Source organism: Aythya fuligula, chromosome 9 (genome assembly GCF_009819795.1).
Source record: "Aythya fuligula isolate bAytFul2 chromosome 9, bAytFul2.pri, whole genome shotgun sequence".
NCBI lineage: Eukaryota > Metazoa > Chordata > Aves > Anseriformes > Anatidae > Aythya > Aythya fuligula.
Window position 1 is genome coordinate 22,533,060 of NC_045567.1, and position 23,244 is coordinate 22,556,303.

The following is a 23,244-nucleotide window of genomic DNA, read 5'->3' on the forward strand; positions in this document are numbered from 1 at the left end:
ATTGCAGCAACCAAATGCCAGGTTAGAGTGAATAGTTTACAACAAAGACAATGAAGCTCTGGAACAGACCATCTGGGGGAGGCTCTAGATCTACCTAACATCCCATAGAGTCATTTAAGAAGGTGAGGCAAGCATGTCAGGAGTCAAGGAACGGTTGACTGGAAAGACAGATGAACTGGATGAGTGAGTTTTGAAGTTCTTCATATACAAACATACATTTCCACCATCCCCATGCTGACATACATCTCCTCATACGCATTGACTTAAGGGCCTTTTACAGCCTAAATGATTCCATGGAAAGCGAAATCCAAGAAGGGTCTATTGCAAACTCTTGGTTCAATGCTTATGCAACTCTTTGGCAAGGCAGGCATGAAAGGTTCCAACCTCAGGTCGGAGCCTCATATGAAAACAGGGACTATGTCCATGTTGCAAGTTATATGGCTGGCTTATAAAACCTATTAGGAACCAAGTTTTGTTCACTACACATCTTCACTGCTATTTAAAAGGCATGAAAAAAATAATTCTTTGAACTATTACAAAATATTGAGCTACTCAATTTGAATGTGTTGGGTTTCTCAATCCATAGGGGAAGAAGTTAATGACAGAGCCCAATTGTGCATTTATTGTCCCAGCACCAAGTCACTCACTCTATGTCCAGAAGAAACATTGACAGAGCTCATCTTGCTTTACAGAAGATGCAGTTACCACTTCTAAATAACTGAGCAATTAACAATATGCTGCTTCACACATTATGAAATTGAACCAAAGTGGCAAAATGGTTGAATTTAGCTCAAATGCCAGCTTATTGTGAACATGGCCTCTTTTTGTTCCTACATACAATGTCAACACTCAGGGCTGGAGATCAGAGAGCAGCACACCAGAGTGCAGCAGGAGCAGCCAAGCACATGAGAAAGCAAGCCTCTTATTGCCTAAATGAGAGAAATATTCCAGGAAAAAGGACTACTCCTAATCAGCAGATAAGCAATTCTGAGAAAATCAGCCTTTGACACACCTGTTTCCAGTAACATAAAGAAGGACAAATTCTGACCAGCTACCAGAGCTTCACTGGACTTTAAGTGAGCAACAGCAATTAATTTTAGCTAAAAAATCTGGTACATTCTTCAACAGATTTAATAAATATGGACTCAATTCAACTGTCAATATCCAAGAGATGTTATCAGTGATGAACTGAGCCCACAGGCAGAACTGTGCCAACTGAAAGGTAGTTTTGCCCAGACAGAAAAAGTACTTTGCATATTTCAAGATCCTATCAGCTGATCTATGCAGAACTAGTGTCCAGACAAATCTGCCACGCATGAGTGGGAACAGTCTGCAGTTACAGCTGAACTCTGGAATCCCAGAATTAACTAACAAGATACTTAAATTTTTTATTTACTCTATTAAATATAACATAGTGAACTTAGTAATTGTATTCTAAATGTAGCTAACCAATAACAATTAACTATTTGCACATAGACAAGCAGCTAAGACAACAATTTTTTCCCCTATAATATCCAGGGAAAGTTTTAGAAGGTCTGAATAGATTGGACTCCTATTAGCTGGAGGGTGACTTGCGAAGTATCATAGCAAGAATCTATTTGTAATTCATTAATATAATTACATAATTCAATTCATATTCAGAGTTCTCCAAAATTTCCTAGTTCAAGTCCTTAGACTATTCATCTGGACCCCAAAACCCACACAGCAAGAATACAAGGATGTATGTGAAGAAATTTTGCTACTTACCATGATTTTTATTTTCAACCATTCCCTTACAACAGGGGTAAGGAAACTGTTCTGAAGGAAATTAAAGCAGAACTACCAGTCACTTAATTACAAGAACTTTTTTTTTTTAAAAGGAAAGTCAAATTATTGAGAGAACAGTAACAATCTCTCAGAAGGGTGCCCTAAAATTATTTCACCCAAGCCACTCCCACACACCAGGTCCTTTTCTCCCCCTCCTACTTCCCCATCCACCCTTTATATTTTGAGTAGCTAACTGAAGAACAACCAGAATTGTTACTGTTCAGACTTGCATAATTGAGCTTAGAAAAAGATTCAACATGGAATTTTCTAGCATGCCTATGAACCACTAAAAAAAGCAGAAGGCTTTAACTAACAAGTCACTTCTGGATTTTGAAAGTTTCAACCTTAGCAGACAAGCTACAATAAAAATACAGCATTCTGGAAAACAAGCATTAAGTTAAAAAAAAAAAAAGCAGTGAAGGGAGAATACACGGTGTTAGAGTTAAAATGTAGGAAGGAGGGAATAAGAAAAGGAATTGAAGTTAGAATCCTAGAATTAAGATTAAAAGCAAAATAGGTGGAAAAGCCAACAATAGTATGGGTCAGTTATGGTACTGAATTATAGACTATATTCAGACCTAATCTAACATCACATTTAGGGATCAGATAGCTGTTACCAAACAGTACAGAAACAGGCTCTAGAAAAGAAACAAATGTTATTGTGCCCACCTCCCTGAAAAATAAAGGATCTATTTGGGAAGTATGCATGCATACAAGCCTCCTATGCGTTCCTAGCATTCTGTTTATGTAATGAAAAATAGAATTTGCTGATACAGGAGTCACATAGATCTAAAATTGACATTTTATGTAAGAGACCAGCCAATAAAAGACAAACACTGAAGTCTCCTTGATCAGTAATACAAGAACTTCTACGGCTTGGTGCTTTCACCAAGATAGCCCAATACCTTTGTTATGGGTTATTGATATTGTGCTTCTGAACCATTACTGAAATACCATCAAGCTGCTGGCTCCCACTGGGATACTGACCTAGCCACGTCTTCCTTGTTTTGAAGGCAGAAACCAATCACAAATCGGTACGTACAGCTGTAGGCTAGTAAAACCCTAACATTTCCATTAGGGAATGGAAGGGATTCCTTTGAAGCCAACAATTTGTAGCTTTTCTTGACACACAAAAATGGTTATAGCATAATTTAACTTTTACAAGAATTTTGACTTGTGTGCTAATTATCCTCAGGTTCAAGTCTTCCAACCAAATATACATGTCAGTCTTTGATGTGCTTACCTCCACACAGAAGCATGTTGTCACCTCATCAGGTAATCACTTCCACCATGCCAAAATATAGGAAGGTCTAAATACCAGCTAGCACAGTATATATTAGCTCTTGTAATCCCTGTTCGCATGACCAGATCTAACATGATTTCTGAGAAGTATTTTTATCACATAAGGCTACTGCTGCCTGGTATCATCACCATGTCAGGCCCTTTTGTTAGAAACCTCCAAGAACAGTGGCTCATCCAATATTCACACACGAGCTTAGCCCAAGGTTAGATTCTGCTTTAGAGGCTACAGCCCAGTACTACTCAGGCCAGGAAACATTCTAAACCAAATTAAAAAAAAAAATATACCAACAAGAAAAATAAGCGATTTCCCTAAGCATTTCCATGGCTTGCATAAGGACGTCAATTACCATAGCTTGTCTTCTAAATTAATGATTCACAGTGATGGATTATTCATGCAAGTCGGCCAGCTGAACATTATACTTTGACTCTGGGGAGAAAGTATAACATGTCTTAATTAACTATGTTTTGTATAAGCTAGAAGACAGTCAGAAACATTTTTCATTAATGTAGTCTACCAGGTAAAATGTAAGGAAATAAAACGAGTGGCAGTTGAACAAAAAGTCTCCAGTACTCCCCATAATTCACAACTGAAGTGAACTGGATAGAGCACATTGCTTCAACTAAGCTCTGTAAAGTAGTTCCAAAGTGCTGTTTAGTTGAACAAACAGACTTCAGATTTACTCCATTTAAGCATGAAAGATGGGAATTTCATGTTAATGGTGTCTGCTGTACACACAGCCTTGCAGAACTTCAAGGATGAAACAATTTGTTTCAGAAGGGTATCAAGTATTTTCGCACCATTGAACAAGATTCCACTCAACAATGAGTTTTTCCTACAAGTGAATGATGCATCATCACCTTTAACATTTTCTAAATGAATGCTGTATTCTAATGACCTCCTTGAACATACATAACATTATCCAGTATCATGAATAGGCTTATGTAACAGATCAGGACAGTGCAAAGCACCTGCAATTCAAACAATACCTAGGTCTTACAACCCTTAGCTTTCAGACAGCATTATTCAACTTCCGTACTGAAAGACTCACAAATTAATAATGGAAAGTCTAAGAACAAATGGTATCATTTGTCATAAAGTAACATGAATGATCTAGTATCTCAAGATCTATTGCAAGATGATCTAGGAAGGCAAAGACAACCATGCCTGATGAGTCATGGCCACCTAGTTGCTTACCCAGCTTATGTATAACACATGAAGGTTGTTAAAAGTATTAAACCCATCCTAATTGACCTATACCTTTTTAAAGCTAATACCCAGATGCCTGACAATCATTATTGGATTTTACTTTGAGAAAAGCCTGGTTTCATTTTATGCTGGAGAAATACAGGTTAAGTATAGATTAAGTTACTTGTTTTCAGATCTTAGTAGCAGACAAAGGAGTTTCTTCTTCTTTAGAACTAGGCTATCAATTGTAATAAGTAATTAAATAATAACTCACGGATAGGATAGTTACAAGATTATTTCAATTAATAAGAAACTCATTTAGGAAGGGATGGTAAATATTAATTCAATTCATTTCTACCAACACTGACATGACATACAGTGGGAACACAAACAACACATACATCTTCCTCTTCAGGGCTTTCACTGCAGGTAAAGGTGATAACATCTTAGATAGACTTAGCTCCTTGCAACATTCTTGTGTGCAGATTTGAACTTATATTGATTGCTTTTCCTTTTGAATAGGAAAATATGATAGAGTTCTTGTTGGGAAATATGTTCTTATCACATCAAGAATTTATTTTTGTTGTGAGCTTGTCCTCTCAAAGCTAGTTGGTATTTTGCTGTCACTTCATATATGAAGATGTGGTATTAGTCCCTATCAAACCTGTAAATGATGTCATAATATTGTATGTACATTTTCCTCCCTTCACACGTGAAAAGTTACCAATGGCATTTTGATTCATGCATTTCATCCCCTCAAAATAATCTACTTAGAGTCAATTTGTTTGACTCAATCTCCTGGATAACCTCTGTGTCTGCCCTGCTGCTCTGTATCCTCCATAATACATCTCTGCTTGCTTGTTTTTCTGATACTTGTTTTTCTTCTCAGTATCTCCTCATAAAGCTAGTATTCTGCTTCCTTTAGTATTTCAACACATGCACTACAGGGAGAGCAGATGGAAATTGCCAGCTACAGATGATGCTGAGTAGCTTCTGTGCAAGTGGAGACTCCAAACGTTTCCGAATCCACATGTTATTTGTGCTACCACGACATTTTCTGTGCCTCGGAGACATTGTGGAGGACTAATCAAAGGCTCTCCTACAGAAGACTGAGCACAAGCACAGTTACAGCATGCAGTGGCCACACCGGTGACAGAAATGAGGAGCTGCATGCAGACATGAATGGCACCTGACTTCAGAGCCTGTCCCCAGGAGGAAGAACAAGCACAGCCACAGCTGCAAAGCACCACGAGCTTTGTTTTGGGCTGCTTATTCCTTCAGACATCATTCTTCTGTTAGGAGTGTTACCTCATGCCTCACTGAATTTCCAATAGGTATTTAGGGATGCTCTTTACACACCTGTCAGTTGAGGGGCAGGGGGAGTATGTAGAGAAGTTATTCATCAGTCACTCTCCTGTTTCTGACTAAAACACATTTTAAAACACTTTTTCCAGACAAAGTTCATCGGGAGTTATATTTCAAAGACTATTATTTGCTGTTTGGACTGGTAGCAAACAAATTCCTCCTGTTTACTCTGAAAGAAAACCAGTCAACATTACTGCAGGATGCAAGCAAGATCACAGCAGTGAAAGACCAAAGCAGTGCTGAGCAAAGCTCTGCATCTCGCTGTTTATATCGTAATTGCAAGATGGGTTGGTTGTTCTTTTAGAACTGCCTTCACAGATTCTCATGCACAACCGTCCTGTTATTCTTAACTCAACTGGGATACCTCCAGTAATAAGTTCTCTGGATAGAGAGAAATGGGGGAACAGAATGAATTCTGCACTGCCAGGGAGCCACGGGACAACTTGCTGAAACAAGATCTCATTTTTCACATCAAACCATGGAATGAGAGGCATATTAAGCATTAAACTAAAAGGCTATTCTGTGATCTTTGACTCAAATGTCAGCTTTGACAAATATTATCTGAATCTTTATTTTAGAAGCACAAAATCAGCTTTTTTTTTTTTTTAAACTTTACAGGCAGCAGCTGTTTTTATTACAGCAAAGTTATTAGGAATACTTCAGTAGAGGCTTATAGTCACCATATGTAAGTGCACATGCTTTTAGAGGCAAAACAGAATTACTACAGTGTTTTAAAAGTCCATATCCAGTCTAATAAGATACTGGTTTATTCCTTTTTAATACTTATAAGAATCATTAGACATCTTTTGACTCCCACTAATGACTTTGGTTTTGGCAGACATTACTATTTCCTCCTCCTGCTTTCTGAATAAATCTGAAACTAACAAGTCAATAAACTGATATATTTACAGTAAAAATAACTCTGCTTTCTTATCTTCCTCCCACTTCTCATATTTCTTTTTGCAGATGAAAAGGATACAATTCACCTGCAGGCTTACACGTACTCAACTCTGTGGGTAGAGACCCAGGCATCTTTCCTTTACATCAAGAGGATCTCAAGTCGAAGACTCGGCATTACAGTAGCTGTTTGTGTTGTCAGAGGTTTAAATATCTTTAAGTTGTTTAGAAACTAGAGCAAATACCTTTTTTTTTTTTTTGAAATAGATATCTGAGAAAGAAAACATGAGTTGCTTCAGTGAACTTAAATTGCTATGTGAAGTACCCAATCATTAAATGCTCCAAGAACTGCTTTAATTTAAATGTACAAAGAAAAGCATTCCAAAAGGGCAATTTTAGTGTGCCAATTAAGGAGATGTCTTAAATCTTTAAACCTATTTTCTTTCTAGCGATAACTTATATAACTGATATGTACACAGGAAAAACTGGGGCAGTAAACGCTACCTCAGACAGAAATTGCAGTTGCTGAAAAATGGCATTTTGCTCTATTGTCAAGGCGGGACGCAGTCTCCAGTGGCTCAGTGATCATGAGGAATTCAGACAGGCTGTCTTTAGGAGAGTACCCATGCTCCTAACACTACCCTGGCATGCCAAGGTCAGTTAAAAATAGCATTTAAAAGTCTGTAAGTCTTTAGCTTACTCCAAACTTCTGCAGGAGAGCCAAGGGCTGGACTGGCATCTGTGCTTTAGAAGTCCTGGATGCAAAATGCAACTGGTGAGCAAGAGTCTGGGCATATTTTACTGCAAAGGCAATTAAAGTGCTTGCTGCGGTGTCTGAGCAAAATTCAGAGAATTCAGTGAGAATTCCTGAAGTAAGACAGTCTTAAATACGTTGTTAGAAGAAGTTAGAAAGCAATTGATAGCTCTCCCTTCCCACACAAGAAAAAATAAGCCTATTACATAGAGTATATGAAAGCAGATGAGCACAGGAACTGAAGTCCTTCCAAGGCTTAGAGGGATCACTGTGAGCTAACCAGCACTCCTGTTTGCTTAGTTCAGAAATCCCACTACACACACAGCGCAGTTTCAATTTTGACAGGAGATCTTCCCAGGAGCCAGCTGTCCATTAGACCCATCAAGTCATCGTGAGTTTAAATTTCTCAGACATACACGGCACATTAGATACACTTTACATTATTAAGTGATTATTAGTGCAGATGCAATGGTAATGCTGAAGAGCTGCAGGGTTGAAGCACAACCAGATAAACAGAAAGATGCCCTCTGATTAAGAGGCTAGTGATTTGGTTATATCTGAGCACAGCCACATTGCTCAACTTTCTCCTCCTGGCAGGAATATTACTTACTATTAATTCTTCCAGGAAGAATAGTCTCAAGATTTAAGAAAATGTTCCTAAAAAATCATCATAATATTTAAACACTAAGCTAAACCAAAAATCCTCTACAACACAGAAGGTCAAATCTTATTAACCTAAAAGCAAGGCACATATTTAACTCATTAGCTTGTATCAACATAAAATTTTCCTCTTTTTACATCTCATAGCTACAAGCTGCTTTGCAATGACTCTGAAAGACCAAAAGGGATGTGGATAACTCGCGCAGCTTTTATCACATTAGCCACACTCCGCAGTTTTCATAATCATTAGCTTTGAAGTATATTAAACAAAGCAGAATGTGACCTTAGAGTTGATATTTTAATCACACCCCATAAAAACAACTCCTTATCAAACATTTCAGGCCACCAAACGAGATGCTGTTCAGAATTACTCAAGACGTGAAGAGGCAGTAGAGAACACCACTACTGCCCTGCCAGGGAAGCCAGGCAGTGACCTCCCTACCAGGAAGGGCTGTTTTTTAAGGGACAAGTCACTAGACAGCTCACAATTTGGGCTTAGTTGAAGAAATAACAAGCAACAGCACACGTATGAGACTAATATGAGAAATGAAAGCTTACTAAGGCAATGTAGCATAGCTCCATTTATTAACAGAATGCATAGATTATCTCTAAGTTTATATTTAGTGTAGTCTGATTACCAAAATTCCACTAACCTTCTGACATCCAGTTCAGAAGACTAACAGTATTCAAGACACAAATTAAACCCAAGAATTTTAAAGATGTTTCCAAATTTAAATTAACTACTCTGTTCTTAAGTGCACATGAGCAAAAATAGTTATCACTAATCACAGTTGACTACGTAGATGTCTTTCCCTACCATCTGTCCATTACACTGTAACCATTAATACCCACAGTATCAACGATACACAGCTATATATACAAATAGAGGGAACTAGGCATTCATTTTTAAAAATGTTTACATTTTGATTTGTAAGATTATTTTAATAACAGAATGATGGAGATGACGACAACCTAAATACATAGCATAGAACAAATGCATCTTGTATCTATTCACATTCAGCCTCTGTTTTACAAAGGCACGATAAGTCTTGCCTGCTCAGAACATGGTTTGCCAGAAATTATTTTAAGAGGTACTCAACCACATCAAATGTGTCTTCATAGAAGATGAGCAACAAAATAAATTTGAGTTTGAGGAAAAAAAAGTTAGGTACAGTAGATGAAAAATAATCTAAAGACCTAGAAGTAGCTAGAACTTGATGTGAGGAATCCTAACCTTATTAAGCTTCAGATAAGCATATGACATTTATCCTGTAGATGCAGGTGTCATCTGAGCAATTACAGCAGTGTAGTAAGTGTAGCAGTGTAGGTGGTCAGACACACTCCTAGAACCCTGTCAGACTGTGTGCATGCCTTCTTATAGAAGAAGAGAGGTTACAAGAGACAGATCTTAAAATTAAGCACCAGAAGCTCACCACAGCCTCACACTGCAGTAGGAACCAAGTCACGTAACAGGTACATTAATCCCAGGGCAGTTTTGGAAGCAGCTTGATTGAGATGCACTGCTGTAGCTAGAGGATTCAGACACACGGAGTACTGTACAGTTTCAAAAAGAGGTAAGAAGATGAGTGACAACTTCAGGAATACCTTCACATACACATGACCAAAGCATTCATGGGAAGTGGCTAACAGTGTAACAGAATTAAAACAAATTTAGAAGCCCAAAATCAGCATGAGAGCATTAACACCTAGGATGGGCAGTCTTGCAGGGTCAGTACAAACTCTGCAGCTTGTGTATAAAACGAACAGCAAACTTAGCCTCACCACAAACCTGCACCCTGTGCTGCCTCCTAATTGCCCTGTGCAGTCCTGTAGAGCATCCATAGCTTGAAGTACAAAGCCAACAATCATCCCTTCTTTCTCCCTCACCTTACTGAGGGTCACTCCTCACCAAGCTTAGAGTTACAACTGTACTTAAAAATACAAAAGACAAAAATAGCCAAGAATGAAACCGGTCTAAAACCTCAGTGCTGAAAAAGAGCATCATAAAGTATCATCAGATAGGATATACTATATCCTATAAATAATATACATTAGATAGGATATTTCAGGTGTTAGCAGGACTGCAACTTTGTAGCTTTAAAGCATGCTAGTTTCACTGAGAAGTGAAAGCACCCCAGACAGGCGCATGCTATGACATTTTGGCAAGTCTCCCTCCCCTAAGCAGGGCAGCATCACCTCCTCCTGGGCTGAGGCACTGACCGCATCAGAAACGGTGAGACGAGAAATCAGGAACCGGAGACAGCAGGCGACGAACAGCACACACAAACCGTGCAAGTTCGGAACAATCCTTCACCAGCACGACACGCAGAGCGGCTGACACAGGGGCTGACACACACGGACCCGAGCAAAACAAGGCAGGCTGGCGGCCAGGACAGCGGAGCACCGCCAGCCCTGTGCTGGCTCCCCCGCAGGGAGCTGACAGCGACCAGGAACACGCGTGGGGTGAGCACGGTGCCCTCGGGCAGGTGCCAAAGCCTCTCCCCTTCGCATCCCAGCGTTACAAGAGGTCGGAGCCCGGCTCGGTGGGCACCGGGCTCCCCCTCCCCACCCGCGGGTTAGCGCCGGGACCTGGAGCTCTGCTCACAGCAGCTCGCGCCACGCAGAATTGTTAAAAAGTTACACGGCAACGCACCAAAAACGCGGATACCAACCCAAAACGGAGCCGCACTGCCCAGACCAGAGCTCGTTGTTAACTCTGACACCTTCCGAGCCCCTCAGCGCCCCCGAGCTGGGCAGAGCCCCTCAGGGGGCACCATGAGGGCAGCAGCGGGGGCTCCCCTCAGCGCCCCCACCCCACGCTAACCCCGCAGCGGCCGCTCCCGGGCGGCTCCCCCCCACCGCTCCCAGCCCCACAGGAGCCCCCTCAGCCCAACCCCACTTCAGGGGGCACTCACCAGCCCGCCGCCCTGCCCGCCCGCTGGGTACCGGCGCGAGCCCGCCCAGCAGCACCGCCCCTCACCCGCCGCCCGCGCCCTGCCGCGGGCACTGCCGCTGCCGCCGCCTCCCGCACCGGGTTATGCCCAGCGCCCCGCCCCGCCCCGCCCCGCCCCTCGCTCCCATTCGCCGCCTCCTCCTCCTCGCGCCCTCCCTCCGCCCGCGCGGCATTGTGGGGCGGGTGGTTGAGGCCGGCGGACTACAACTCCCAGGGGGCCCCGCGGCCGCCCCGGTAGTTCCGGGCAACGCCTGCTGGGCGCTCACCGCGGCGGGCGCTTCCTCCTTGCGGGCGCTTCCGGCGGCGGCGGTGAAGCCCCCCCGGGGAGCTCCGTGGGCCCGGCGGGGCGGGGGGCGCCCGAGGTACGGGGCTGAGGCCGGGGCTGTCCCCTGCGGCAGGCTGAGCCTGGGGTGGGAATGAGAGAAGCAGGGCGGGCGGGTGGGGGTCACTAGGGCGTTTGCGTAGGGCCTGGATCTGCCCGCGGGGCTGCGCCGCGCAAGGAGCGTAAGGCTGCTTCCAGAATCGGGGGGTGGCGGAGGGCTGAGGGAAGGCGGCGGGCGCGGCTCGGGCCTGGCCGGGCGGGGAGAGGCCGGGGGGGACTCGCGGCGGCTCGGGGGGGATTTGGGGGGTCCTGCCCGGCCCCTCGGGCTCCCAGCCCGGTCTCCTGCCCCCAGCAGTGCTGTCTGGAGGTGAGGGGCGCTGGCAGGGCCGTCCCGGGCCCTCCCCTGGGGTGGAAGCAGCGGGCGGCCCTTCAGGGACGGGTGGCGGCGCTCTGTGGGGACCGCCCGTTAGTGGGGGCTTGGGGGGGGGGTCCTGACCTGAGGCTGGGCCAGGTAGGGATATGGGGACCCCTGTGGGAGGGGTGGGCTGCTCCCTGGGCTTTGTGTGCTCGTTGGGGGGTGGTGGTGTGTGTGGGGGATGGTGTCATATCTCCTAGTGCCTGGTGGAGTAACGCAGCCACTGTGCTGGCTTTGCTTTTGGATTCCTAAGGAAGAGGAAAACAACTTGAAAAAGAAAACAAGAAAACACTGTTGCGGTTATATGCACGCAGAGCGCTGTCCCCTTTCACTTGTGCTGTGTTACAGCTCTCAGTGGGTGACTACTGAAACTGGGGCCTGATCCAGGTGCTGTAGCTTCTCTGGTAGGCACACAAAACCAGCACTTATGTATTAGAGCGGACTAAACAACTCCCAGCCTGAAGTTCACAATGTGAATTAATTGTCAGCCTGATCTCAGTGTGGGCTCGAATTGTTTTGGAGTTGATGTGAGCCTAAAAATAGGCATCTTGTGTTTGCTGTGGTTCGTGTGACGTGAATTAGTCACACAAATTGCCCTCACAATAATAAAATGCATAAGCAGTTATGCGTTGTCTGAGTGAACCCGACCGTTAGTGGCTGTGATACACGTGCATGGAGATGTTGGAAGAGTGCATGTCTCTTCTAGCAAGAGGCATTTAAAGGCATTTAAATGTTTTAAAACTCCAGTCGTATCTTCTGATAATATTCCTTTGGCCACCTCTTCAAACTGCCAAGTTTTAGTAGAACAGGGAACTGATGCAGTACAGTGCCTTTTTCTAAGTTTCTCGCCATCTTCGCTGGTTAATAAGGGAAACTTAAAGGCACCAAGCTGTGCAAGGGGTAGGTGTATAGTTAAAATAGCACGCTCTGTAATTTTTTCTCTTGTGTAAAATTTGCATCTGTAGTTAGGCAAATATCTAAGCTCTGTTCTGCTGTGCCCATTGGTTTTACACGTAAGGGCCAAGAAGACCTTTGCCCTTAAAATCAAGATAGGCATCATGTTAAGTGCTCTTCTCCAACCTTTCTTCCTGACCTTAAATATGTTGTTCTGGTAACTCAGGGGTCTTGGAGGCTTTTCCTTTAATTCAGTCTTCTTGAATCCTCACCACAAGGAGTGGAACAGAACTTCTTGGCAGTAAGGATAACCTTTCTGTAGCAGGGGCAGAGCTGTGACTTGGTTCTGCCTTATAAGCCAGCCATTGAATTAATTGTTCTGGTAGATTACTGCCTCTTTAGTGCTTTTCTTAAAGAAAGAGCATCTAAAAGTGCTTAAAACTTTCTACATCTGATGTAGATGGAGCCTGGAGAACAGAGCAGAGACAGCACTGGTGGTGCAGGTGGATCTCCTGATGACATAAGTGACCACTGACATCCTGCCAGAGTTTCCATTGTTTTGAAAGTCTTTAAAGGTTGCAGTCATGACACTGCTGTCTTCTCTTGAAATACTCTTCCAGAAGCTAATACTAAACAAATGCCTTTCTTTCATAGATCCCTTGCTTGTCTTCACCCTGGCCAGTGAGCAGAGGTGGGTCTGGGGAAGATTGCTGCGCTCACTGGTTGTTTTCTTACTAGGTAGCTCAGTTCTTCTCCTACTTGATGCTTAGCACTTGACCAAAAAGTCTGTCAGTAAGTGACAGGTTAGAGAGAGAGAAGCAAGCTTTCACCTGGGGTACGTAGCACGGTAGCCGTACATTTGGGGAAATTTGATGGTTTTTGCTTTTTTATCGATTTTTGTTTCCAGGAAGTTTATCTTAATGTAGCTTTTTTCCCCTGACATAGTTCAACTGAATGATTTAAAACATCATTGGATGGGAATGGGGAAATAGGTCTGTAACAGAACACGTCAAAAACTTGTTCCTTGTCAGAAAGTGCCAGTCCCCTCCGTGACTGCTGAACACTTGGGGTAGTATTTTAGTGCCTAAATGGTGAAGGTTATAATGTCAGATTTGTACTGACAGTGAAAGTGTCACAGAAAAACTAGTAGCCAACTCTGTGCTAGTTCTTCTCAGGGAACAGAGCTTGATGTGTTTGATTTTAACACTAAGCAGACAGGACTGTACTAGGTGGCATCTTAGCATTGTTTTCAAGTTGAAATCACCTTTAAATTCACTATATCTGTCCTGTTTATTCTCCCTGATGGTTGATTTCTTCTGATGCAGTGTGAAGCATGACTTCTAATTCCATATGCTGGGGAACAGGCTACATTTGAATCTGTGGGATCACTGTTTAAAAAGAAAAATCAGGCTAACATGCAAATTATATTTGGCAGTCTGTCTCTTCCCGTGCTGTATCTCCTTCTATCTTCTTGTCTCCCCCATCAGAGCAGTTAAATTTGCCAGCTGAATAGCACTTTTCTTGCACCTAATATAAATTTGCCAGGATTTTCTGAGCCACGTGGCTATGCTGTGCTGTTGTAGTGGATCATCTCTTTATGGGATTGTATTCCAGCTTTTTTGAGTGTCTTCAGAGAAAAAACCATTGGCAGGTGAAGCCAGTGTAAATTCCTCTCAAGTAAAGCCACCTGAGATTCTGGTGAGCTGAACTTATGCTTTTAGGAGACGGTGTTGCCATAAAGCCTGGCAGCCAAGCAGATGGCTGCTTTTGATCAGACACCAAAGAAATGCTGAAAGCTCAGAGTTTGCTTCATGATAATGTGTATTAAACCGTGGCTTTAGCCAAGCCATCTTGAAGGCTACCAGAATATCTAATAATTCACCTAAATGATAGAGTTGGCTTCTGTCTTCATGGGGATTTGGTCATAATCAGGACCTCTTAGGAAGCATTTGTCATGGGTGCACTGGAGCCCGTACAGTCTCTGTACTGCAAATGTGTTTTGGGGGAAGCCTTTACCCTGCTATTCAGGGCTGACCAAGACTGCAGCACATCCAAGTTACCCCAAAAGGTGTGGAGTCATTCCTAGCTGCAAAGAGAGAGTGGGGCAGTGATAGCAAATGGATGCACCGGGTGGAACGTGGGGTTAGCATGAATCAAAGGAAAGATCCTGTTGTACGGAGCAGCCGGTGTGATTGAGATCCCACATATATTTTCATACGTTGGCAACAGAAGGATTTCGAGTCTTAACTTTTTTGGTGTGTACACATATTTAAAGCCAGCCCTTGTCTTCAGTCACAGCACTTGTACCCGTTGTGTTAGTACACATCCAGGATTTATTTACTTTGTTTGAAGAGTGTCGGTGCCTGGTAAGGAGGTAGGAGATGGTGCCTGATTGTTTTTATATGGGGTGTTTAACCGCACCATGGATGAGTAACAGTGGCTTATGGCTCTTCAGGAGAAAATGAGTTCTTCACAATAGTCAGCGGTGAGGCTTTCATCATCATAAAAATCTATCATTTCAGTTGGTATTTTATTTTCTTTGTGGATACTGATAACCCATAAAACCGAAGTAATTATATCTAATGGTTATTTTGTCCTTCTTTGCCCTTCTCCTGATGATCAAAAATCTTTTGGGTAGACTAAAGCAACGCTCATTTACCTGTTTTTAAAAACTTTTATGTTGACAGCACAGTGCTTTAGATAAAAAAAACAAAAACAAAAAACCTTGCAGCCAATTAATCTGAACTCTGTCTTCAGCGACACTTTTTTGTGTAGGATCTTCCTGGAGTGTTTATTTTTACTGAACTTCCAGAAACACAGAAGGAAACTGCAAAACAGGCAGCTCGCCTTCCACCCTGCCCCTTACATGTCATAGTCCTTGGTGCAGGCAGTATGAGTGTAGTAAATAGACAGGGACAGCTTGGGCTTGTGCTGGGGAGACAAACTTGTTCAGATGAGTCCCCCCTGTGAGTTTTGCATGAATTTGGGTAACTCTGGATCGAGTTCTTTAAAGATAATCAACTTTTTAAGAAATAGCAAATATTTGATTGTATTCTTCCAAGTTCTTGAATAAAACAGCTACCGGTAGGTGTTAAAATGGTGAGCCCTGACCTTCTGCAGCTCTACTCATGCTGAGGTTTCTACACAGACCCCTTTTATTTAAAGTCAGGGTAAGCCCTTTTTGTGGCTAAGGGACTCTGCTCATGTACGTCACGCTGAAAGTTTCAAACACCAAGAGAAATAGAGATGAGATTTTGCAATCTGCAATCCATGTCAGCAGGCCTGTATAAATAGCTGTCGCTTGTTGCTATATTTATGTTTAACTTCCAATAATATTTTCTTAACTGTCGGCTATTTCTGTAATGTGACTGGTTCCTCCCTTGGTTTATCACTTTGGGGTATGTTCATACTGCCCAATCCCACGCTCGGGTGAGGCGGGTGTGATATTTGCAGCCATCCAAGTTCCTCCTTGTGCTTACTGTAGTCAATAACAACTTTCACTTAGCTATAATTACAGCTATACTACTATACACTTGCCCTGGGCAAAAAGTTCATCTGTTTTTCTACTTAAATAGTTCAATGCAGAAGATTTCTAGCAAGTGCAGAACAAAAGGGGGAACATAGCTTGAAGAAGCATCTTAGCATGTTTTGCCCTGTTGATGCTACTGGGAAGTGATATCGATTACTGTTGTAGCTCCTGCTCTTTTCAAAGATTTTATTTTATTCATTTCTCACTAAAGTATCAATAAAATCCAGTACTTGAACATACAAACGCCAGATGTCTAAAGGTTCTTGGGGATGGAAAAACTCCTCTAGCACATTAAATACTGAGCAAATCTAAATAAATAATAATAACCTTTTTTTGTGCATCTTTATTTCTATTTTGGATGTTAAGTCTTTAAGCTCCATTATGTTATACAAAACATTCTCAAAATCTTGTCTTGTTGAACAGAAAACACAGACTGTTGGAGAGATTGCTTATGAAGTGCAGGGCTACCTTCTTTTTTTCCACTTAATTCCTGGGTCTGAGCAATGATCACTCTGTGTTGGGTGTATGATGAGCTAGACTGGGTGGAGAGCTTCCAAAAGCTAGGTTCAGTTACTGGAACAATAATTTTCCATTGAGTTAACATAGTCCTGGACACACCCTGAGTGGAAAGATGACTGAAGACTCTTGCTTGTATAAAAACAAAGGCATAGTATTCACCATTTTTTTTATCATGTATCAAATAAAATTACTTTCAGGAAAATTAATTATGTAAGAACTTGCAGTAAAGATTTTCTGGTAGTATGCTACTATAAAATATTTGCTCACTTAATAAATTAGAATTAAGGCTTTAAAATTGCATGAAGTAGTAATTCTATATTTACTTAAGCTGATGTCATAAAATAATTCGTGCTTTCTGGGCAGGAAATAACGTTCTGTGCTTTTCATTTTTTTAGAAATCGTTAGTCATTCTAACTCATAATTGTTCTTTTGTTTTTTTTTTTCCCTATGACATAAGGACAATATATTTCAAGTTCTTCAAATATTCCTGCACAACGAGGAAAAAGAAGAAACGTTTCAGTGAATGAGGAGTTTTTTGCTTCTATAGCATTTTTCTTGAGAAGTGGTTCTTTGAATGAGGATGACAATGGAAGAGATGAAGAATGAAGCAGAGACCACTTCTATGGTTTCCATGCCACTCTATGCTGTTATGTACCCTGTCTTTAACGAGGTAAGCTCTCTGCTTTTGCTGTAGAACATAGTAATCCTTTTATATCAGGAAAGCCGATGGCAGTAACAGCCAGCTTAGCTTGATGGGGAGAAATTCTAGTGTTTAACCCAGCCTTCTTTCTATGCTTTTCTTACTCTTTCACCCCACTTTCCATGAACACAATTCGAAGCTTGTCAGTGGTTGCTAGTTGTCTTGGCCCTGGTCTTGGTCTTTTTTCTTAGCTTTTACAGAGGGTTTTAGCAAAAATGCTATGTAACATTCGATTTTTTTTTCCTTGATGCTGCAGTTCCTTTTCAGATGATTATTTCAGTGTTCTTATTTTCCTTTCATCACTGTAAATGTGCACATAACTTTTTGCGAGGCTTTTTGCGAAGCTATTTCAGCTCTAATGGTCACAGATCCTAGCACAGCATTAGGAACTAGTGCAATCTGTGACAGGAAATAAGGTGCAGTTTAACATGTACCTGTGAGCAGCTTGATGCATGTGTATTTTAACTGCTAATGGCTATAATTTAATTGGGTACTTGTCTTTCTGTAAGTATCAGAGGCTGTCAAGATGTTCTTAAAGTCTTCTGTCAGACTTCTGATGAAGGCTGAATAAAAGCAAAGTATGTCCAGTGACATGTTTGGTTATTTAGGGAGGAAGTCCTTTGTTTGGATCAAACTTCATACTTTGTATCTGTTTCAGTTCTTCTGCTAAGCACCTTTATCATGCTATGTAAGGCAAGGCATGAATACTTTACTTGTTTTGTTCTGATAACGTTCAAATTGCTAATCAGTCTAAACTTTTATTGCAGCTAGAAAGAGTAAATCTATCAGCAGCTCAGACACTGAGAGCGGCCTTTATTAAGGTGAGAAGTTACTTGTATTGAGGAATGGTCATTTAAAAGGTAAACAATATGGTGAAGTTAAAAATAACTGCTTCCTTGTGTCGTCATGTTTGAAGATTGGATCTTCCTTAATCAGTAGCCTTAAATAAAAATGTGTGTATGATCACGTGGACTAAGTTTGAAATGAGTGCACATGTGAGTTGGAATCTGATTAATTAAAGTATATTGAGCAATTTCAAACAAAATCTCACCTTGTGTATGTAGTATAAAAGGTAGCTAAGCAGTGCTTTGCTGTTTCTCCACTTTAAGTGTACCTAGACAGCTACAGCTCACAGTCAGAACTCTTCCAAGTTAAATGTTATTTACAACTCGTGGTAAGGGGCTGTGCTGAATGCAAATAATAGAAACTGAGATATTGGAGGAAATGGTAGTGCTAGCTAAAAACACATGCTCATTCGTACTCAACACAGAATATTTTTTTGATAGCAGCACAGGTACTGTGAATATGTCCAGTGTTAGAATCCAGCTTAGCTTAATTTAGATATGTCATCAGTCAAAAGGAGTTTTCTGTGAAAAGGGAGTTCAAAGATGTTTGAGCATATGTGTTTTGTAAGAGGCACACTTAAAAAAATTCCATGTGGAAGATGGGGGAGTTGCGCCTGTGAATAAGTGAATTAAATTCTGTTATGTGCAATATCTTTGTTTCAAAGCAAAGTGTTTACAGGAATACAACAATACAAAGAATTTCTTTACAAAATATCTCTTACTCAAATTGAAGGGAGTGGAAGGGTTTATTGGAAAAGTTGCTTATACAAAACTACTTAAGAAAATAAAAATGGAAGAGCAGTTTTCAATGTAATATGCTAATTTTAAACCATTGTACCTCTTAGAATTTTCTAGCAAATTGCTGTGGTATGTGAAGCAAATTACTTGGAAGTCTGCTTTTGTCCTTGCAGTATTATGATTGCATCTTTAAGAATAAATCCTCTCTCAATGCAGGCTGAAAAAGAAAATCCAGGTCTCACGCAGGACATTATTATGAAAATTCTGGAGAAAAAAAGTGTGGATGTAAACTTTACGGAGTCTCTCCTGCGTATGGCTGCTGATGATGTAGAAGGTAATACCAAGTCTCTTACGTTGAATAAGCATTTTCTTAATTACCGTGCCAAATTTCTCTATGCCCATTTTCAGAGGAAGTTTTCTGTTAATAGATTTCTTCTACCATGCTGAATAGTAGGAACAGTTGTCTTTCTGAGTACATCTGTTGGAGGTACATACATGACTAATAAGAGAAAAATAATACTTAGAAGTAGCTCACCTTCTGCAGTTTGCCTCAAATTAAAAGCTGGTGTTGCACTGTCAGAGAAGGGCAGTGTATAGTAGGCTTAAAGTTCTTTTAGTACTGCGTTTAATTAGTGTAACGTGTTCAGCATTTCTTTTAAATAACATCTCCAACTTGCAATTAGAAAGGTTATTGCTGCGCTGTGTTTCTGTTAATGCAGAGTATTTACTGTGGGTTTGTGGTCATGGCTATCTTTTGTGCAGTCAGCCTTCAAATCCTTCATGGCAAGACTGCTGCATTTTGTGAAGCAGTTTTTTTTTTAGCTGCCACAAGGAACTTACTGAAAAATGCCATTATTTTTTCTTCAATATGTTCTTCTTGTTAGAATATATGATTGAAAGACCAGAACCAGAATTCCAAGATCTGAATGAAAAGGCGCGAGCACTTAAACAGATTCTTAGTAAGATTCCAGATGAGATCAATGACAGAGTGAGGTTTCTTCAGACAATCAAGTAAGTGCTGCATTATATATTTTTCTGCAGTTTGAGGGGATCAAACTTTGCATTTATATCTGGATGCTGAAATGCTGTGGGAGATGCTAGCCACGGTGTTGCTGTTGGAAAAAAGCTTGACCTGTGGTTATAAATGAGTGAATAGAGTTGAATATTCTTAATGAGAGCCCTGTGTTAATAGACAGAAATTAAAAATAATCAACAAGTTGAGTTGCCATGTTACTTGTCTAGCTCTTTCATCTCAATGGAAGGAATATCAGATAGGATGTAGGGCTGTTGAAAGGCGTTTAAATTCCAGTATTTAAATAGTATAGCTTATTGATATTGCAACTCTTTTCATTGTTAAACAGGGACATCGCGAGTGCAATAAAGGAACTTCTTGACACAGTAAATAATGTCTTCAAGAAATACCAATACCAGAACCGGAGGGTACGTGAAAACTTTTTTATACACCGTTTTTAATAGTAGAAGGGGAAGCAATTTGATCAAAGGATGAATAGGAGAGCATAACTGGTCAATGACATAATGTTTTAACATGATTGTTTGCTAATTCTTAGCATTTTTTTTTACGAAGAGGATGACTTCTCTGCATGTCTTTCTTAAAAATAAGTAAATGCAATGTAAAAAAAAATATATACTACCACCCTTAACCTAAAATTCCTATATCTGCATACTGTTTGCTTGTCTTCTTCTGCCTTTAATGTCAAGACCCTCATTGTATCCAGTCTGTGATCTTATAACCTTCTTGGTGTTTTTGTTTTTTTTAGGCACTTGAGCACCAAAAGAAAGAGTTTGTAAAATACTCCAAAAGTTTCAGTGATACTCTGAAAACCTATTTTAAAGATGGAAAGTAAGTATACTTTTGTACTAAATTTATACATAATGAAAAGGTCTTGTTTGCCTAACTAGTTTGGTTAGGGAAAATAAGATGATTTTTGTTATAAGGGCTGATATGTGTTGTTCACTTACCCCAAACATACTGAAAGATACCAGCTCTGTTCAGTCCTGTGTGAAGCAAATGCTGTGCCATGTGTTGTGGGCATAAGCTTTACAGTGCCTTAGGTATTATCAATATTGCAAGAAATCCCAGGTAAGACTCATGTTCCTTGTAACTTACATCTGTCTGAACTACAGGTTCGTTTACCCAGCTCCCACCAGAAAGGAGCAGCACTAACCAAAATAGTCTTGCTTACAGGTGTCACTTCTGAGATTAAAAACCTCAGTGACCCCACACTTTTTTGTAACAAAGATTACTGAAATAATAGGTATTTGAGGAAAGAGTTGCAAATTCTGAAATTATCAGGGGATGGAGTGAAAGGAACAGGCATTTAATGATTGTTGCTCTACTCCTTTTTGTAGCTAAAACCACAAAACTAAATAGAGAGCCAAAGTCTTTTAAGTTCCTGCCAACAAACATAGTCTTTCTAGAATAAGCTATGCAACTAAGTCTGTTTGCCAGCTGTAAGTTTCAGGTACATCACAATATGGTAAGACATCAGTATGTTTCCAGTTTGCCTAGATGCCAATATGTTTAGTTACCCTGATTTAATGCAGTATTTATTGAACAAAGTGCTGAAAAGTGTATCAACTAATATCTTTGTTTTTTCTACCAGGGCAATAAATGTGTTCATAAGTGCCAACCGACTAATTCATCAAACCAACTTGATACTCCAGACCTTCAAAACTGTGGCCTGAAAACTGTATATGTTGAGAGTTGTACTTTTCAATGGTGAATAGGGTACCTTTATATGTAAATTTTAAAGTTGACTGTATAAATTATCAGCCCCTCTTTAGGGGCCTAATGCAGGATTTTGAATGGGATTATTGCCATCTTACACCATATTTTTGTAAAACATTGTAGCTTAATCATAATCTCACAACGAAGATTTTTTGCATCACTTTTTGCTATTATCATTCTTTTCAGAATTATAAGCCAAAAGAATTTACGCCTTAATGTGTCATTATGTAACATTCCTTATAAGAATTGTAAATATTTGGTGTTCTGTTTCTGACATTTTAACTTGAAAGCGGAAAACTGCAAGATTATGTATTTAACAATATTGGTGGCAAATATTCAATAAATAGTTTACATCTGTTAGACTGTCTTTTTGTATGTGAACAAAAAAGCGTAACTCATCTTTTTAGAACTGCAGAGCATACATTAAATGGAAAAAATAAAACTGGGTGCTTAAAGTCACTGGCAGTTCAAATCAGTATGAAATGAAGGTTTTTCCTTAAAACTGAGATTTAGGTTGTGATCCAATACTAGACCAGAATACCAGAATAATCCTATCAAAATGTCTGACAAAGTAATAAAGAACCCAAGAAGTGAGGTGTGTGTTTTGCTTTTTCGTAGAGACTAAATCCAACTTAATCTTTTGGTGGTAGGCTAACAGGTTTTTACTCCTGCTATTCCAGGGTTTTGTGCAGTAAAGGGTGAACTATGAACAACTTTTTATTTAAACTGGAGGGAGGAGGAGGAGAAAATAGAAGTCTTCCAAGAAGCACTAGTGATATCTCTACTATGCATGCCATAAAGCAACTTTTTCCAGGGATTTAAATCATGCGAGACCTAGCTTGACAAATGTTCTATAGATGGTTGAGAACTGCTGATGGGCAGATTGAACGTTTGTCACTGTGAGTTCATGGTAGCTTTTTGCAAGTTCTACTAAATATCGTGCATGCCCCTCAATTGGCACCTCAATTTTACTTTGAAATACTAGGAATCTAGAAGAACTTCAGGATTTCATTCTATAAATACTTACATGGGCAAAACTAGTAAATTTAGGAAAGAATGGAGCAGCTTATAAAGCTGCAGAAACTGTTGCAGGAAGATCACTTCAAACTGAAAGAGCACAATGCTATAGGACTATTCTTTGTGTGTAAATGATGAATAAATATGGCCAGACTTCTCTTATGCACTGGCCTGGTGCTGTACTGCTCATCTGGGGTGAGTGCCTTATCCAGAGTACACCAGCTGGGTCTTCAAATTCATTTATCTGCTTAAATGCTCTACAGAAGAAAAACTATACATACCTGCTGCCTCCAAAGTAGCACTAGATGGTTAGCTAGGTAAAAGAAAGTCACGCAGAGTTTTTGGAACTTTATTTCACTTGAAAAGAGTGTTTGGAACTGGGGAAGCTGTACCAGTGACTGTAAGGAGAAATACATCAGCTTGGGTTACACTCTGAGTTGGACCTGAAGTTTTTTTCTTGTCTTGGATTGAGAGGACCAGTTGGCGGTCCTTTTTTCAGTTGAATGGTGATACTGTGCTTATGTACTTGTTCTGCAGGTATTGTTTGAAAATATATATGTTATGACTTGGGGACTCAAAAAAGGATTTTGCTA

General features: G+C 40.7%; 2 protein-coding genes across 2 annotated transcripts in view; one reads left to right on the forward strand and one right to left on the reverse strand.

The window, feature by feature from the left end:
• SERPINI1 (serpin family I member 1) overlaps window positions 1-10,939 on the reverse strand; it is a 46,686-nt gene extending 35,747 nt beyond the window's left edge. Inside the window, exon 1 of the mRNA XM_032192877.1 lies at window positions 10,886-10,939. The gene's annotated coding sequence lies outside the window, so the exon portion shown is untranslated. The remainder of the gene's footprint in view (window positions 1-10,885) is intronic.
• Window positions 10,940-11,169: 230 nt separating this feature from the next.
• Window positions 11,170-22,228, forward strand: PDCD10 (programmed cell death 10). Its single transcript, XM_032193363.1, has 8 exons — window positions 11,170-11,285; window positions 17,060-17,272; window positions 18,070-18,123; window positions 19,102-19,219; window positions 19,770-19,896; window positions 20,247-20,325; window positions 20,664-20,746; window positions 21,510-22,228. The coding sequence occupies exons 2-8, from the start codon at window positions 17,177-17,179 to the stop codon at window positions 21,589-21,591; spliced, it is 639 nt and encodes a 212-aa protein (XP_032049254.1). The 5' UTR covers window positions 11,170-11,285; window positions 17,060-17,176; the 3' UTR covers window positions 21,592-22,228.
• Window positions 22,229-23,244: the final 1,016 nt, after the last annotated feature.